The sequence below is a fragment of the Pieris brassicae genome, chromosome 3 (genome assembly GCF_905147105.1).
Source record: "Pieris brassicae chromosome 3, ilPieBrab1.1, whole genome shotgun sequence".
Lineage (NCBI taxonomy): Eukaryota > Metazoa > Arthropoda > Insecta > Lepidoptera > Pieridae > Pieris > Pieris brassicae.
In genome coordinates, this window is record NC_059667.1 from 3,875,780 (window position 1) to 3,889,130 (window position 13,351).

General features: G+C 32.0%; 2 protein-coding genes across 10 annotated transcripts; one reads left to right on the forward strand and one right to left on the reverse strand.

The window, feature by feature from the left end:
• The first annotated feature begins 636 nt into the window (after positions 1-636).
• LOC123707667 (metallophosphoesterase 1-like) lies at positions 637-8,121 on the forward strand. 9 transcript variants are annotated; one of them, XM_045657936.1, is made up of 8 exons: positions 637-693; positions 1,110-1,232; positions 1,488-1,629; positions 1,806-1,972; positions 3,017-3,099; positions 5,543-5,821; positions 7,096-7,235; positions 7,344-7,638. In XM_045657936.1, exons 2-8 carry the CDS (start codon positions 1,172-1,174, stop codon positions 7,414-7,416), a joined length of 945 nt encoding a protein of 314 aa, XP_045513892.1. In that variant the 5' UTR covers positions 637-693; positions 1,110-1,171; the 3' UTR covers positions 7,417-7,638. The 9 variants fall into 9 exon arrangements, with proteins under 9 accessions (XP_045513892.1, XP_045513884.1, XP_045513886.1 ...); XM_045657928.1 differs by lacking the exon at positions 637-693 and adding an exon at positions 728-964 and having other exon boundaries at positions 1,040-1,232; XM_045657930.1 differs by lacking the exon at positions 637-693 and adding an exon at positions 729-861 and having other exon boundaries at positions 1,045-1,232; positions 7,344-7,639.
• A 1,575-nt stretch (positions 8,122-9,696) lies between these two features.
• On the reverse strand, positions 9,697-11,488 carry LOC123707005 (cytochrome b5-like). Its single transcript, XM_045656746.1, has 3 exons — positions 11,290-11,488; positions 10,568-10,921; positions 9,697-10,364 (listed from the first exon to the last, which is right to left on the reverse strand). The coding sequence occupies exons 2-3, from the start codon at positions 10,856-10,858 to the stop codon at positions 10,179-10,181; spliced, it is 477 nt and encodes a 158-aa protein (XP_045512702.1). The 5' UTR covers positions 10,859-10,921; positions 11,290-11,488; the 3' UTR covers positions 9,697-10,178.
• Positions 11,489-13,351: the final 1,863 nt, after the last annotated feature.

The window sequence follows — 13,351 nt, forward strand, 5'->3', positions numbered from 1 at the left end:
ATTACGCATTACAATGGCAGATTGGCTATTTGGCATATAAACATAAAAAATAAAGTCTTATTGAAAATAAAAGATTGAACTTAGATAAAATTAAATTATTATATTTTAATTAGATTAAACTTTATATCATACATAGAGGAAATAAATAATCAATCATTGTTTAATTATGCTTTTTATAAATGTTTCGCCCTTACTGTCCTAATTCTATCTTACTGTTTCATTTTTCGGACACTTGGTTTGATTTAAATATCATATAAATAGGTATTATTAATTTAAGAATAATAATCAAATTGAAGTTTGTAAAAGTGTTTTCAGGCAATTAGGGCGGTTGCAGTGCCATTTTGCTTAGAATGGGTTTAGGCGGGTTCTTAAAATTAAGAATTTTTAATTTCTAGACAGATTTAAAAATAAAAATTTGTATAGTTTCTATAGTCACTAATAAATAATCCGAAATGGTTTTATATCCACCCCATTAAAAAATTCAAAGGCATGAAATTGATGAAATAACAATAATTAAAGAGAAGTAAAATTGAAACCCACAAAATACGCTGAAACTTTGTTTTCTTATAATGATATATATGATTTTGAGTTGTGACAAAATTTTCGCCGCAAAGCTGTGGTGTGTGATCAACACATCTCAATCTCAATTATTAACCTGTAGGTAAATTTAAAAAAGGCGCCAACGTTTGTAAGGTGAAATGGAATAAATATAATAATTAAATTTAAAAATACAATAAATAAAATATCAATTCAATGTCTGTCTGTCTAATCTAATATAATACATTTAAAAAAGAAGTAGATGAAGTCGTAAGTGTACCAGAAATGGTGGGTTTCGACGATGCGTTCAATCTGTAAACGAAGGTTGTTCTTATGTTTTAATAAAATATTCCCGCAGTTTCTTGTAGGTTTATTTTTTATATATGTTTACTGTGAATATTTAATTTACTACGTTACTCAACTACAAGTAAGTAATGATGAGTTCCTTATGGTAGTAGATACATAATTTAAATTGTTTTAGAAAACGTGTTTTTTTTTGTAGTGTAGGTGGCCTACCGTAGAGAAAAATGTTATGAAGAACGATAAGCCAGTTTATGCCATGGTACTTGCAGACATTCATCTCCTGGGTTCAAAAAACGGACATTGGTTAGACAAAGAACGGCGAGAGTGGCAAATGCATCGCGCATTTCAAACTGCTATGACCTTACACAACCCTGAACTGGTATTTATTTTAGGTAAAGCCAAAAAATATTACTAATGGTATTTTTCTCTAACTTAGCTATTATTTAATATATAAGTACCTGTCAGGATGTCTATAAAAACTAGTAGCTACCAGGTTTTCCTGGTTTGCACATTTTTAATTAGTTTAAAGTTTGGTTTGACATAAAGATTACATATTCAGACAATTAAAATCCTTTGTCTTTAAAAATCCAGGCTATATAATACAAAATAATTTTGTTTGAACAATATACTTCAAGTTATTTTTTCAGGTGATATATTTGATGAGGGAAAGTGGAGTTCACAAAAGGAGTTTAATGAATATGTGGAAAGGTTTAAAAAATTGTTTGAAATTCCCAAAGGCACTACTTTGCATGTGGTAGCTGGAAATCATGATATAGGCTTTCATTATAAGTAAGATTTGATATTCTTTGTATAGTCCTGAGATTAGTTTAGTACAAATATCACATAGACATTATAAAATTTCAGTGATTGTAGCATGCTTAAGAAGCTTTATGGTTATTTTGACTTGTATATTTAAGAAACCAAATTATTTGTGTAATTTATATAATTATATATATCCTTACCAGGATAACACCACAGTTAGCCAATAGATTTGAAGTTGAGCTTCATGCTCCACCAGTCAAGTTAATAAGTATCAGAGGAAATCATTTCATTCTCATTAATTCTATGGCCATGGAGGGTGATGGATGTAGACTATGCTCGAGAGCAGTTGCAGAGCTTGAGAAAATTGCAGGTGATTACTATATTAATGAATAATAAAAACATGTATTTACCAGACCAAACAAGAATCAAAAATGATTGCTTAAAATAAGTAAATAATGGAGTGGCTCAACCCTTATGGGTTTGACTGCTGACTGAAAGTTTGTTTGATCATTTTATTTTTATGTATGTATAAACAATTTTAAGTATTTTGATGGATTATTCTTTTTAATTTAAAGACGTAACTTATTTCAGTCTATTTCAGTCTATGTCAAACTATTATTATTATTCGGAAATCAGTTAAGTGGGCGCAGTTGTTGCACTAGCGATGGAACTAAAGGAGACCGCATAAAAAAGCCCTTGGTAAAAAAAATCTGATTCTGTAAGATTTGATGATTTAGACCCACTGAACTTAAATGTGTTAAATTATTGTTTCAATCGCATTAAAAAAACCATTAGCTTTATTGATAAAACAGGGTTGAAAAGAACACCATTGAAAAGTTGCCAAATAAATTTGTGAAACCTTCTGAAAATTTATACTTCTAAATTCTTAAACTTTTAAAATAATAAAGAAAATCGTCAGATATATATCGTCAGTACATTTGAGCTTCGCTTCTTCACACACATGGCTGACGACGATGTTATGTTTATTTAACTTTAAATAAACTTATACCTTGAATTCAAAAGGTTTCAATAAATTTAATATATTATAAATATGTGCTATATTTATTTATTAAAAAAAATACTAATTACATAAAAAAATCAAATGAACATAAGTTTGTCAAATATACTTAGATTGCTATCTTTGTCTTGTTCTTTAACTCCATCGCTATCGCTGCAGCAGGTGACGTTCGGAGCTGTTTTGTGTTAAGGGAAAACTATTATTGTTATGATTTTCAGCCAGTGTACGACTCACTCGATGGCCTAACATCCCGGATTATAAACACCCTATACCTAAATATGTTGAGCGTTAAATATATTATAGGTGCTTTAGGGGATCAGTATCTCCCTGTTTCGGTTTTAAAGTTGCGCCTTTTCGTTCGCTAGATACATTTTTATAGGTGCACAAAATTTTTAGATACCCTCAAGTGCAGTAGCGGGTCAACATTATGTAAAGGAAAAACGAGGGTAGCAAAGTACAGCAGACCAATTTTGATGCAAGTAAGTCAACTTATTAATTTAGGTTTTAGCAAGGTTAGTTGCACACAGAAAATAATTAGTCGTACAATAGAAATTGCCGTTAAATATACTTTCCTTCACATATACAATATATTGTGTAAACAACAATATATGGAAAATCGTAAAAAAATATCTTTACATTTATAATTGCAAAAACTGTACATGTCAAATACGAAAATAAACTTGAAAAAAAAAGCAGTCGAACGTATAACGATAAGACTTTTCAGTTATTTCCTTATACTTAAAGCATATATGTACCAAGTGTGTATATAATGAGCACCGAAGCACTTAAATTATGAAATCTATGATATTTTAATATTATTTAATTGGTTTAAAGGTGTTTGCGTAATTGCAATCGTACGATATATGGTATTTAAATGTTAATTGTTTATGCGGAAATACAGGAAAGTGCTAAAAATATTTTAATTGATTTTAATGTATCATATATAAACTGCCTTAAGTGAGATTTTTCGAGCCGTGTTTGCCTAGAGGCTTAAGCATGCGCCTTTCATTACTGATATCGTAGGTTCGAATCTCAGCTGTTTACCAATAGATTTTCCTTTCCACCCATTAAAAATCGCTCATACGGTGAAAGAGAACATGAAAAAGCCGGCCTTAGACTCAAAAGTTTGACGGAGTGTGTCAAGCACAGGAGGCTAATAACCTATTTCATATTAGAAAAAGCTAATGATCAAGAAACACATATAGATCTGATGCCCCAGACCTAAAACAGTATTTTTGGTCTCTAGTCGTAGATATAGATTTCATTATTTTCCAAGCGCCTATAATATGTATAGTCGGGTTAGACTTAGAATTACGTCGCCTGAATTTCATGATACTGATTATGTAGGTGTCTCGGGGGACCTTAATTTGAACACCAGGTGATTTTTAGTGATAAGAAAATGATTTAAAATTTTGTGAAATGTATTGAAATTCGTAAACAAACCGTACGTTTTCTACTTTTCTATTGGTTATTAGAGATGTGACAATCTGCATAAAAAATTGTTTTTTTTTAAATTTATCGGTTGTTTTTTTTTGCAAGAAAAATCGATTAATAAAAAATAATTGTTTTTTTTAATATTTATAGTCTGTTTTACCCCTAGAGGGTTATTTTAAAACCGTAGGCGCGGCGCAAGAGCAGCCCCCACCCGCTGTAACAAAGAACAGGCATTATGCAAGCCGTAGCGGCCATGGCGGCTAGGCTTGAATAAAATGCCTGTACTTTGGTATGCAAGGGTGGAGGGGCTGCATTTCCCGTAGCGCCGGAGCTGTCCATAAAAACAATTATTATCTATTGTTCGGTTAGGTTAGTATATTAATATTTTTTTAAATAACTGTTTCTGGCGCGTGAAAGTGGTTGGGGGTTATTATTCTAAAACTTAGAGTTCAAAAATTATGAAATAATCGATAAATATAAAAAACGATTCTTTTTATTCATCGATTTTTGATGTTAAAAAACAATCGATTAATTAAAAAACCGATTTTTTATACAGAACGTCACATCTCTAATAACCAATAGACAAGTAGAAACTGTACGGTTTGTTAACGAATTTCAATACATTTCACAAAATTTTAAATCATTTTTTAATACTTAGACGCAACTCCGGCAGCAATTTCTATATAATTACCGTATATTCCTTTATCATCAGACGTCGAGGGAGAATACGAAATTGTATCGGTTTCTCCTCGACGTCCATTGTTCCACAACTGAGCAGTTTAAGGCAGTTTTCACCACGCACCATTACTATGTTCAACCAGGGTCGACTGAGGGTAAGGAAGAGCCTTCTGAGATTGTGAGTGTCCCTGGGCGGTGGTATCACATAACATCAGGTGAGCCTCCTGCAAGTTTGCCCCTGTTCTATTATTAGTACATCTCTAAAATTATACGTATTGATAACAAAGTCAAAAATCATTTATTCATACAGGTAACACAATGTACACTTAAGAACGTCAATAAAAAAGAAATAGATTAAATGCTTCTAATTTTACATTTACTGCCAATCTTCAATTTTCTTAAATCAAGGGCGTAGAACGGAGGAGAAGAACTGGCAATAAACTCTCCGCCACTCTTTTTAATCGCCAAGTTTTTTTTTGTTTACACAACGTTTGTAAGGAGCTGCAACCATAACACCATGTTCCACATGACATCAGCAGGAGGCATGGTGAAATAGGAGCACGCACTTACATTCTCGTGGGAACAACACGCAAAACATTATACATAACATTTTAATTTTCGGATTAAAATATGAGTGGCTTTAAAACGTAATGTATTTTTTATTCGTAAAATTTAATTATACATTTAACTGGTGACGTATGTCGTCTATTGATAAAAAATGCAGTAATTCACCTAAAGCTGGTTATTTCTGCAGCACCATTCGATCGTTCATGTACGTTGGTTTTGTGTTCAATTGGCATGATTTTTCAGCATTACCCACTATACAGAGAATCGGATACCGCTTGTACAGAGTCAGAGGCTCCTGTATCGAGAAATCTCTTCGAAGAACGCTGGGATTGTCTTTCAAAAGAGTCCACTGAGTACCTCATTGAGAGTTTATTGCCTCGAGCGGCGTTTGGTGCGCATACGCACAATAGTTGTTTAATCCGTCACAGTTTAGTGCCCAGACCGGAGCATAAAATAGAGTTTGTTGAATATACAGTGCCCTCATTTTCGTGGAGAAATAGATTGGATCCGAAGTATTATTTGGTATGTTTTTGCTTTTTATGGATTTCACTTTTTACATATGAAAAATTTAGTTTGCTTTATCAGGAAATATGCTTGCGGTGATTCTTAGAGTAGTGGTCATTAGCCTCCCCTAGCTATCAAAAGATTTCATAAGTGTAGTGTAATGTAAGTCTATATATATTCCCAAAAAAAGTTTCAGTTTCTGATATAAAATTTCTGAATAGTGATACTTTTCAAAAAAGTTATGACAATGTGTCTGCCTGGATTAAGTTAGACTCAGTATAAACATATTAACTTTATAGGCCGGACTATACGTTCTGCAAACAACGTATAAGCTTATTACTATCTGTTATTAATACTCTTACTCAAGGCTTAGTATAAAGTTACCCATCAAGACTGCGGTTGTACATAGACGTCAACATATTTTATTATTCGTATAGGATTATACATTATTGTAACTTAGAAACGTTTATAGGCAAATCAAATCAAACCACGTTTATTCAGTTTAGATACGTCTTAACGCAGGCTTATGAATGTCAAAAACATTTACAAAATTCGTGAGAGAGACTATGCCATCGCAAAACTATCAGGAGGCCTTGTTCTGAGAAGAAGGTACAAGAAACCCAGCAAGTTTTACCCTCCCTTTACATTATAATTATTTAAAGGAAAATGTCATAAACCACAACGTCTCCAAAGTTACATAAGTTCAAAACAATATGTTCTGTGATTAATCATCATTTATCATTACACAACTTATAATTTTGACCCTTTGCCCTGTCATGTGAAGGAAATTGCTTAAAATAGGTTATTAATACAAAAAAATTAAAGAAAAGAAAAGCATGAGTCGACCAAACTCCGACGTAGTCTCCGAGTAGAACCTGTTCACAGGTATGACGCGTGAATCAGCCATCGCTTCGCTGATCCATATTATAGGAACGTGCCCGACGCACTCGACACCACCGCAGAGTCATTTAAGTGAGCATGCCACACCCATGCTATTCCAATCCATAATGAATAAATTGTTCGTATTCAAGTACGTCCTGCGCCGATTCTCTGTAGCTACAATATGGATGTTTTTTCTGAAAATTCGTAGCCTTGAAATAAAAACATAACATTTAAGTAACGATCCTGCGTTATTATTCCAAGCATTTTTCCGATCATGTTTACAAATTATTATTTTTTTAATGGCAGCTGGTATATTGCAAGTAACGTTAGCTAATTGTTTGTAGTTCTACTAATTGTTTATATTTTATTTGTTTAGACATGATGTTGTGATTTCAATACAATTATTTCAGCTAAGCGTAACCCCGTACGAGGTAAAGGTGGCCAAGTGCGAGTTGACCCGAGAGGTAACAATTCAGGTCACGGCTGTGCTCCTAATTATTGCTTTGGTCGTCTATATACAATACTACAATACGAGATCTTACAGCCATTTGTGAGTTGTTACTTTTATTATCTGTGGAATGCCCTATTTTTAAATTTTCAGGATTATTTGTCAGCCAGTAATTCCTGAAGGAAAACATTTCCTGTTGATTTTTTACAGAGGTGAATTTGTGACCCCGAAACTGAAAATGGATAAGAACCTGCAAAAACAATACATTGTTTGCTATAATTGAAAACCTCTTAAATACAATAAGCTTCTATTATGAGGCACTATACAGGTTTTGAATGTACTAGACCTCTCAAGCTCCTAATTGCAAAATGAATTCTTTAATAAACCTATCTATCAAACAATCTTGAAGCATTCAATTCTTAGTTAAAACTGAAAAGAGTTTTGATAACTTATCAGAGTTCAAGTACGTGAGGTTATGTATGCAGTTATGTGGTTAGTGATAGGGAAAAGTCGGATGACAAAATATGATTTGTATATTTTTTTTTTATTAACAAATTAAGCCGAATAATTGTTCGTGCGATCGATAACGAAAATATATAATATGGAAATAATAATTAATTAATACACCTACATATTAATAATTTATATTAATATTTCAGGAATTTGTACTATATTTAGTAAATATCATAAGTAATGATGAGAAATAAAAAATAAATGTTCTGTTTGTCTAATTAAATTATTATATTTACTTTAAATCCAACAGCGTTGTGTAGCGTATTTTTTCCACATATTTTTAATGAACCTTACATTTTTTGGCTGTTAAAAACTGAGAATTGAAAATCACAACATTGCAGAGACTACAATCTAAGACCTGTATCTAACAAAGACTATTACTTTTTTTTCAGATCCGACAAACAGGTTTAAAAGTGCTTCTTTCCATTTACATTGAAAGATATTTGTAATTTCCGCTATTAAATGCTAAATTATATTTAATCTTTTATTTAAAACCTTTAATAGAAGGCAAACCGGCAGAAGGCCAATCTCCTGATCTACTATAATATCTATAATCTATGAAACAGATGCAGAAATATTAGGCCAAGACCCATAGAAGGGTGTAATATAAAGTGATTAATCTAATATGTTATTAATCAATATGTATAAACAAATATTACTTACAAGTGATTCACTGAACTTTCTGGCTTTTAGTTCAATAGAATACCCGATGGGGCTGAAAGCAATCGCGATTTTTCCTCATTTGAATAACAATATGAAAGCCATTGGACACTTTCTTGACATTTATAATAACAATGGCCCTGGTCCTGGGCCCTTTTGGCCCCGGGCTTTTCCAACACTGATTCCGATCTCAATAATCGGATATGGAACTGCACTCTTGACGGACATCTGTCTTATATGAGGGTTTAACAATATGTTATAGCGTCTAGAGATTTGGTAATATGTTGCTATGTATGTAGTTAGATTCCAAGCTACTTTGCGTTCAAAAGTTCGGAGGAGTAGTTTTATGTATTTATAGATTGTACATACGCTTTGGACAAATGTTGATATTTACAGTATTTGGATTTGTTATATAAAGTTGCTTTTTTTTGTTACTCGGAATGTTACTTACTATTGATCGGAAACCCTTCACGGGCAAAGACCTCCTCCAGCTTTTTCCAGTTTATCCAAGGCTTCGCTTCTTGTTGTTTATGAAGTCCATCTTTTATCTGTGCATCTTGCTATATGTCATATAAAATGCTATATTTTAGGGTATAATATACCTCTATAACGTTTGTTTTTCTTAGTTTATGTTTTTTATTTTATTTATTCATCATATTTTCAGTACGCTTATTTCCACTTCTTTCTGGCATGTAATTACGGTTTAGTATTTAGTTTTGAGTTTATTTACAAAGTATTCTAATATCTGATTTTAAATTATAAGTAAGCAGTAATAAGCTGCTATTAAGGGTAAGTAAAAACAACGAAATTATTACGAATAAGGACAACAATAAATGGCAATCGGTTTGGTTTATACGTATAATGAACTATTATCAAAACACGTCAGATGTTTATAATGAGGGTATCTTAGGGTCGTGTGGTCGTCGGAAGTAAAATAATTTAGGCTAAACATTGACACGCAGCCAGTTTAGACTAGCCGAAGCATTTATAAATCTTATATATATTAAGCTTTTTTTGTATAAATTTTAAACTGAAAAAATAAATATGGACAGTGAGCAAAATCAAATGCCTAATAGGAAACACTGATAAATATAATCGGTTATTGTTTTTAATTTTCTCCCCACCACTTGTATGGATTGCTTAAAAATTGTAAAAAACTATGTGCTGTTCTAGGATAAGACTAGTTAATATATTTTAGTATATTATTTTAGTCTGTCGTATTAGTTTTATTCTGTCAAACATTCCGTAATTTCCTAAGTTGGTTTTTAAGTATATAGAAAAAAATACAGTACGGGAGATGTTTGAGGGATGAAAAGATAGTATATAAATATAGATAGAGATATATATAAAGATAGGATTGTGCGGTATATCATTAAAGGAAACTATAAAACAATATAAAACAATTATTTATTTATAATATTAAGTCAATAACATTAGGAACTTGTGCTATTATACATACTGTATGAAGCTAAATAATACCTATACTTATTTTAATACTGGATTGAACTTAAGTAAAATAATTAAATGCAGTGATTATAAGCGTTGTGAAATATCTATTCAAAACAATCAAATTCGTCATTTAGTGCTAAATAGTCTTCCAGTTAATACTTATAACGCTTATCAAAAATAATGACACTATAATCAAAAAGGTTAACTTAATCTAACTACGTTTAAAATAATAATTTAACTTAAGGTTATTATACTAACATAGCAACTGGCTGATAGAGACTTAGACAATAATTATTTATTAATTGCGAATTTACATGCTATAAACTCATTTGATCCATTACACATATCTATTTTTACTGTATATGGCGCAAACACATTTGTATGAAATGGTATTAACTACCGATAGGTTGTTTAAAATTTGAATTACTCAGGAATGTCGCTCAGACGCATTCCTCCAGGACGACGGTACATTCGCTCATGCATTGGCAGCTCACCAACCAAGAATCGCTCTAAGGCTTTATTAGCAGCCTTCGAATGCCCTGAACTACGGAAGGCAGTACTTGCATCACGTCCCGCGTATTCCAGCATTATTTCAGCGCCTCCTGGATGCTGTAAGTAAATTAAAATTAGTTAGTAAAATTTTGCTTGCGAAAATTGTTGTTTGTTGTTGAAAAATTCAGATGAGGAAAACAATAATTTAATTCCGTTGAACGGAAATTTTTATACGTATTACTCTATTAATTCATATTTTAAGTGAAATAAAATTGGGTGTTTTTAAAGCTAAGACTGAAATGAAAAAAGTAATAAATTACCTCATCAAGGAATGTTGAAATATCGTAAACACGATCATATATAACAACCCAGCAGTCTTGTGGAGTGTCATGGGCGGAAACTTCTACCAGGGTAATAACTCGGTCTTTGGCTTCCGGTGTCCCAGGTTCAATTTTTTCTGACCATTGAGCCTTTGCTTCCACAGACCATGGATTAACAAAGCGAAGTGCCGCCATGGTTAAGGCCATCATATCAAAATCGGTGGTCGAATCTTGGTTAATTGGTAAGGGGTTGATGAGGGTCACCTCTGGTGGAGTTTGTACGGACGTCATCTTTTTATTGTTTAACTTTTAAAGATTTTGAAAATAGACGTTATTTTGCGAGTGCTAAATATACTGTAACAAAAAAAAATATTATTATAATTTGATATAAAATTAGACATGTTTAAATGTAAAGCGTAAAAGCAGAAATAATATCACTTTACCTGTATGAAAGATGATAAAGAAGTGTGAGCAAGTGTCTGTTACTAATATTTTTTCTTTCTCTGCTATCGCAAATTTAAGAAATGTTATCGTTCTTGCTATTATGTACTGACGTAATTTAACTAAGATAAACAAGGTCAGAAACGTACCCTCACGAACTCTACTTTCGAGAAGTTAATAATATTTTCAACAAAGTAACCTATGAGAAAATGTTAGTAAATAGTGTGCTCGTATAATAAATTAATAACGCCTATATACAGAATAAAAACAATAATATTTACCTTTAATCAATGCAATCACAGTTATCTCTGTTGATGCTCGAAGATTGGTGAATGACTGTCACAACAATTATCACTGTGCCACCACTGTTCGTAATCAAGATTAATAGTAATGAGTTCAGTTAAATGCATGAGAGCGTAGATCATTGCCACAAACTAGTATCGACTTGTCATCTAACACATTCAATTGGTGAATGAGTTGTGTGGATTGGAGTCGGTAGTTTTATAGGTGGTTGGGCACGCGCCGTAGCGATCGCCATCTGATGTAACCACGCTGTTATCTTGCGAGCGACGCGCGCGCCGGTTTTGGCTTGCTGCCTATGAGTTATGCTATGGCAGTTTTTTTAACGAGGTTGATATGCAGTGTGATAATAAAATTTTATATTTTTTCAGCTAGATAATTTCACATGAACGACTGGATGAAAATTTGGAATGGTGGAAATTTCGCTTGTCGCTGATGTTTGAAATCTAAATAAATCATTTCTGCCTGGTCATCACCTCCTCTTATTCACAACTGATTACACTTATTTTTCCACGTGTTCATAGACGTCTACTGAAATTATATGATGTAATAATTTGATAAAGTTTCGGTTCTAAAGAAGCTTTTTAATCTCTTATTGAAGGCCTCACGTAACGATGACGAAGGTCATCTGAATAGATTTAAATATGCTAATTAGATTTAACTTAATATATATATATCAATATAATGAATATTGAATTCGATTATAATATTGTCATGAAGTGTTAGCGTGTCAAATTGTCTACATTGTGTAAAACAGAAAATATTTTGTAACTGTTTTGGTTGTTGGTTTTTGTTTGTAGACATAGACACTTTATAGCGAAATATCAGTATTATTTATGAATATGAATTCTTCACAAAACAGTTTAAATATCTCAAGCTACTAATGTGTGAAGAAATATGGCTGCCCGGGAACGGAATGGGATGACAGCCAATAGGAGCGAATAGTTCGCGAGGCAACGCATTTACAATTTAATGGGTCACTTGTCTACCTGAGATTGGTTTGTATGATGTAACATTGCACGTAATATCATCAATGCAAATATGATGATGCAGAAACATGTATACATTGTTATAATTTTCTAATGAATAGTTCAATTAGTTCGAATTATGAAATTTTTATTTGGTAAATTTCTTAAACGAAATATTGATAATTTAGCTTTATTTGCCTTAGTCACCTTTTGTACGTCTGTAAGTTGTCGAATTTTGGTATTAGGACATGTGATCCTAAGGTCGAAAGACGCAAATATATTTAAATAATATATGATAAAGCCTTTAGTTTTTTACTGCAGTGTTTTACTAAAAGTTAAGGTAAGTAATACATTACATCCGTATTGCTCACGTAAATTCAGTATTATAAACATAATTTAAAAAAAAAAACTGTGACGTATGTTTGGACCTTCAAAACCTGAGTATTATTATATATACATATTATTTTCCTTTTTATATACTGACAGGTTTTGCATTATTTCGATTAATTTATATAAAAAGCAAATATCAACTAGATATTTATAGCTATATCTAATTTGATGCCGAATGGTAAACGAAACAAATTGAAAAGCTGTTTTCCTAATAATTAGTTTGTATTTGACATAGTTCCGACTCTTTGACAGTTCCTTTTTTGATTCTTTACATTTTATTATTCATTGAAAACTCTACAAACGCACATCCGATGATACATTAGATTTATGGCTTTCTACTTTCCTGTAAATCTAAAAAAAATATACTAAAATACACGCAGAAATGGGTTAGCCCCGAGCCCCATTGGACTATGAAACAAGCAATAACTAGAAATCATTAAGTAAAAATACTTATTCATTAAACAAACATGTTTTGGTGATCATTCGAGTTTTGATGACGTATAACGTTGAATGAACTCACGCGATATTAGAATGATAATAATTATCAACTTTCAAACTGATTGATGTCCTCGGAACAATAATAATTAATTTTGCTAAATTTATGTCGTGGCACATGTCATGACGTATGTGGGGTTAAATATATGTCATAATTCAAAGACTACTTAAACGAAAAGTGCTTAGGAAA

Excerpts from the sequence above, each read along its gene's own strand:
- LOC123707667 (XM_045657928.1), top strand. The coding sequence starts at position 839 with ATGCGTTCAATCTGTAAACGAAGGTTGTTCTTATGTTTTAATAAAATA. Across the intron at positions 1,630-1,805 it reads GATATAGGCTTTCATTATAA|GATAACACCACAGTTAGCCA; the intron begins GTAAGATTTGAT and ends TATCCTTACCAG. Across the intron at positions 1,973-3,016 it reads AGAGCTTGAGAAAATTGCAG|ATACCCTCAAGTGCAGTAGC; the intron begins GTGATTACTATA and ends CAAAATTTTTAG.
- LOC123707005 (XM_045656746.1), bottom strand. The coding sequence starts at position 10,858 with ATGACGTCCGTACAAACTCCACCAGAGGTGACCCTCATCAACCCCTTA. Across the intron at positions 10,365-10,567 it reads TTTCAACATTCCTTGATGAG|CATCCAGGAGGCGCTGAAAT; the intron begins GTAATTTATTAC and ends ATTTACTTACAG.